General features: G+C 59.2%; 1 protein-coding gene across 1 annotated transcript in view; it reads right to left on the reverse strand.

Moving 5' to 3' along the window:
* The window catches only part of Cacna1g (calcium voltage-gated channel subunit alpha1 G), a gene marked incomplete at its 5' end in the record, with an annotated part of 56,339 nt that overhangs the window by 24,407 nt on the left and 26,837 nt on the right, over positions 1–5,095 (reverse strand). Inside the window, 5 exons of the mRNA XM_033763102.1 lie at positions 4–126; positions 212–296; positions 1,677–1,745; positions 4,491–4,646; positions 4,728–4,842. Of these exons, the coding sequence (XP_033618993.1) occupies positions 4–126; positions 212–296; positions 1,677–1,745; positions 4,491–4,646; positions 4,728–4,842 (548 nt within the window). The remainder of the gene's footprint in view (positions 1–3; positions 127–211; positions 297–1,676; positions 1,746–4,490; positions 4,647–4,727; positions 4,843–5,095) is intronic.

Here is a 5,095-nt window from a genome sequence, read left to right on the forward strand (position 1 = left end):
AGCCCAGCGCCTCGCCCAGGCCCGTGCTGGAGCTCTTGGGCAGCGACATGGGGGTGGCGGCCGTGTGGATGATGAGCGGTGGCAACAAGCTCTTGTGCAGCTCCGGGTGCTGTCCCAGGGACACCACTGCACAGGGATGAGAGGACGAGAGCCTGAGTCCACTCAGGGCTGGCCGAGGGCCAGGGCCGGGGCCGCTAGGATAGGTACTCACGGGCCAAGCGTTTCTTCCTGTCCCCGCTGCCATCCACGCTGGGTGAGAAGAAATCGGGTTCAGACTCAGACTTGGTGGCATCTCCCTAGGGTTGGGGAGCAGTAGGTAGTCAGGCTCTTGGCCAGGTGGGGTCACCGAGGTGGACCGAGGACTCCCTCTCTTCACACGAACACACCACATAGAGGCCACAGGACCAGCAACCACGGCACGAGGCATGCACCGGTGTGGGCCACACCACCCAGGCTCAGGGCCCACGGCGTCACACTTCAGAACGGGCCACGCCTCATCCGACCCCACTGCACAGCCAGCCTGGCTAGACTGGCACCGCAGCTGACTTCGGGAAGAAGGGGTGAGCGGGCAGGCAGGTGGCACAGGCCTGAGGAGCTGGGTCCTGGGTGAAGTAGTCATGAAAACCTCAATTCTGAAAAACCACAGGAGGGTCCTGCCTTCTTCTGTCCCACCCGTCACGAGCCTTGGACCCAAAGACCCCAGAAGGAAACCAAAAGATCCCGGCCACTGCAGCTCAGCCATGGATGCCACTTGAGACCCTCCGCTTCTGCCCCCACCTTCTCTGGCCCTGTTCTTATTTCTCTCCTTGTCTCTAGGATAGTTTTTTCTCCCTCCTTAGCAGGTCAGTAGGTTCCCCAGTAATTATACACTTCTCCTTAAGAAGTTATTAAAAAATACTTGATTGCTACTTTTGATAAGGACATAAATATTGGGTAATTGGCATCTCAGGGGATCATTTTTATTAACTCAGTTTACATCCCTAACGAGGCCTTTAATTATCAAGTGGGATCTCCAGGGGGCTTCTTGGGATGTGCAGCATCAGGGGGTTCCAAGGGGATCCTGGCTTGGCCCCAGATTCCAGTGCCGGTGCAGGAAGAGCAGGGCACAGGCTTAGTGTGGGGGCTGAGGAGGAGATGCTTGAAGGGCCTGTGGGGACTCCAGAAATTTGGGGGTGGATTAAAATTCTGGTCCATTGGTTCTCACCTCTTCCAATGGACTTGCCCTGAGCTGAGGCAGCTCGTAGGGTCTCCAATGGGGTCCCAGAGCAAGGGGTGAAAGTGCGAGGATGTGGCAGTATGTTCCGTAGCTGCGGGTCTTGACCCCACTGAGCCCGGACATCTGGGGCTCTCCGGGACCCCAGTGTAGGCGCACACTCCTGGGGCGCCCCCTCACCCAAGCACACAGAGGATTCTAAGTCCTTTCCTTCTCTGGTCTGGCAGGGACAGGAAGGTGCCCTTTGTGGGTTGATGGGCCCAAGGCCAAGAGGTTCCTCCCTTCCTTGTCCTCATGGGTGGGGGCGGGACTTAAAATCTAAGCAAACCTCACGACACCAATGGCCACCACGGCTCTCACAGGCCGCACAACAGCTGAGCGTGAACGTGAGCACAGAGACACAGAGGCGGAGGAGTGGGGGACACAGGCGCGGGGGGCATGCAACTCAGGAGCGCGTACCTACCCCCTGGGAGTCGACAGGCAGCTGAATACAGCTTAACTGTCCACTCGCATCTTCCCGTTTGCTGATTTCCTACAGGGAGATGGGGAGGCGGGGAGGGCCACTGGTCACAAGCGCTCAGGCCTCTGAGAATCAGCAGTGTCCAAAGAGCAAGGAGAGAAGAGGGGTACACACCCCACAGCGGAGGAGTGAGAGGCACAGGGTGGGCAGGACGGCCTTCTGGAATTCACCTCCAGGGCCCCAGGCCAGAATGCATCTGAAGTGGGGACCCAGGCAGGGAAGTATCAAGGCCCCCACTGCTCCTAATAACGGCGCTAACATGCATGGAGGGTGTGCGGGCAGCGTGCAACTACTGCGTGGGTCACACCAGCGTGCGAAGGAGGTGGGGCCGCTGGGACCGTCTTAGGAGGAGGCACGTGAGGTCCGGAGAAGTTAATAAAACTGCCTGAATTGTGCAGAGTAAGAGGTGCTGATTGACCTTGAACCTGCACCCCCGGCTCAGGATACAGCTGCCCTGGCCCTGGCTCTGAGGCAGGGTGTGTGGGAACAGCAGGGAGGACAGGAAGGAGGAGCAGACAAAAGCCAAGATGGGGCCTGGACAAGGAGCGAAATCAGGCCTCATAATTTCTCACTCTCTCAGCCCAAGTGTCTTCAAGTCAGAACAGATCCAGCCGCTCCGAGTGGAATGGGATGTGACAGGAAACCCTGCCATGATGGCTGTGATGTTGTTTGGTATCAATTAATGGCCGCACACAGGGCCCGCTGCCTGTTCATTTAATTAAGTGTGTGGATGATAAATATACAGGAATCCAGGGCACTGCCCCCTGCAAGTCAGGAAATCAACAGCCAGGCAGGATCTGTCTCCAGGGGCCACCTCCTGCCCCTCTTGGCATGGTGGCAGGCCCAGCAGGAGGGCTATCCTTGAGGTCTCCTGCTGGCAAAGTCCAGCAAGATGGGAACAACCGCCCCCTCCACCAAGGTGGGTTGTCTTACTGGTGAAAACAAAACAAAACAAAACTCCAGGCCATCACCACAGCAAAGACAGGCTCCCCTGCCAGACCACAGGGCCTCCTGGAACCCCACAGAGGACACAGGCAGGTGGTTCTGGAGGTGTCCAGGTCCTGGGAATCGAATGACCCTGTCCCATCCATGCCACCACATGCAGAACAATGGAGCTGCAGGTCCAGGCCTTGACACGGGCACCTGGGGCCACTGTAACTGCCCGCCCCAGGGAAGGCTTGGCCTCCCGAGGCCTCTCCATCCCACTGCAGTGAACATCGCAGCCCAAGGTAGCGGGTCCTGAGAGACACTGGAAAGGGCACCTCTGCTCCCAGGGTGGAGCAGGACGTGTCCCCAGAGCCCTGGTCCACCCTCCAGCTGGGGCAGCTTGCAGGCTCCCAGCGGGGCCTGGGTAACCGGATCAGGCAGCTCTGTTCCCACACTCAGATGTCACTGCTGCCTAGCAACCAGCTGCACTCAATTTAACAAGGTGTTTCTGAAAAGGCCAAGTGGTGGGGAGGGGGCTGTCTGTGCCAGGAACCCCCGGACCGCTCTGGTGGTTGAGCAACAGCAAGGGAGCGAAATGGGCTCAGGGTGGTTTCCATGTCCCCTATAGAGGCCCACGGGGAAATTTTTGGAGGGGAGCTTAGCTGTTAGGAGCTACTGTTTGGAGGGATGCTAAGGCGACCTGCCCCCACCTGGCGCCCCTTTCTTCAGGCCACAAGCAACAGCCCTGCGAGAGGCCATGGAGACCCCAGCTGTTGAGGGAGCCCCGTGACAGCTTTCAACTCTGCAGCCCCAGGGAAACCCCAAACAAATGTCCTGTTCTGGGGAAAGCTCGATGGCCCTCCCTCCCTGCAAGAGGCCTGGCCATCACCAAAGCCTCCCCAACCCCAGATGCCCTCGCTGCCTCCCAGCAGGGAGGAAATTTGACAATGGATAACTAGAGAATTAAAACGAAAGCGGGGAGAAAGGCTGGTGTGGGACCCACGCTCTGCACCCCACCAGAACAGCCTGGCCCACAGGGATGGCCCTCCCTCATAAGGCCAAGAAGGAGTCGGAAAATAGATTTTTGTTTTTCCACCATGTGCCGGGTATTTATAGACCAGGCCGCAGCGGGAGTTTCCATCCGGGTCACCCAGAGAGAAGTGGACCAAGAGCTTCTCCAGGCCCAACCTGGAGCATTTCTAGGTTGGGTCAGCCTGTCCTGTCTGAGGCACCAGGATGCTGGCATGGGTCTGGGGACTCAGGTGGGAGGGAAGCCAGAGCTGGGGAGAGGAAGAGGTGCCACTTTTGGAGTGGAGGCTGCACCCTGGCATGGCCAGGGCAGGATCAATGTGAGTCAATATTAATTGATGACGCGGCCCGTGACGGAAGTGATGGAGCCTGGGCTGGAAATAGGACGCCCGTCTCTGCCATGCCCGCAGCTAACTGGGCTCATTTCTCACCCTGGGCAGCTCAGCCCTGCCCGGGTCCTGGCAGCATCTTCATCAGCTCAGCCTGCACTTGGATGACTCGCGCACGAGTCTCCCACGGCCCCAGCCCAGAGGGTCCTCCTGATGTCCCACAGGACACTTGCGCTCAGGGTCCCACTGCCTGGCAGGCCTGGTGCTTGATTGGTCTGGCTTTCTGGGGAAGGGTCTAGTCCACAGAGACAGAAGCCCACCTGCCACCAATCTAGAACCCAGGGACCCCACCCAACCGTCCTGTCAGCCAGGTGATAGGGACCCAGACCCAGGGGTGCTACTTGGGGAACCTCCCAGGGGACAGCAGAGCAAGGAAGGGGCCCCCCACCAGGTCAGACTGCCCGGGGGTTACCTCTGCCTGGAAGCCCTCCACCAGAATAGCCACAAGCAGATTAAAGAGCACATAGTTGCCGAAGGTCATGAGGGCGATGAAGTAAAGGGCAGCCCAGGACGAGGTGGAAGCCATGCCGTTGTAGAGGACTTTGTTCCAGTCCTCCTGGGTCAGGATCTGAGGGCAGGAGACACGAGTCAGGGCCTTAACGGGGCAGCCGATGGCTCCTGCTCACCCGCTGCCCTGCGACCCTTGAACCTGAAAGACGGTGACGATGGCCCAGAGCAGGGAGTCAAAATTCTTCCGGTCCGGCAGTGTGTCCCCGTCCCGCTCAGACGCAAACTTGCAGCCGAACAGATGCATACCCAGGATGCTGGAGACAAGGGAGCCAGGGACAGGGTCAGGACCTGGCCTGCCTGGCCCCCAGCCTTCCCGACCAGCACCCAAGGGCCACTCCCCGCCCACCTAAAGATGAAGATGAACAGCATGAGCAGCATGCAGAAGGTGGCCACGTTGTCCATGGTCTTCATGAGCACCACGAGCTGCCGCTGCAGCGCCGGCAGGACGCGCACCAGCTTCAGCACCCGCATCAGGCGGAAGGTCAGCAGCACCGACACCCCTGCTGG

This window comes from Fukomys damarensis, unplaced genomic scaffold, assembly GCF_012274545.1.
Source record: "Fukomys damarensis isolate Sample0158 unplaced genomic scaffold, DMR_v1.0_HiC HiC_scaffold_13, whole genome shotgun sequence".
NCBI lineage: Eukaryota > Metazoa > Chordata > Mammalia > Rodentia > Bathyergidae > Fukomys > Fukomys damarensis.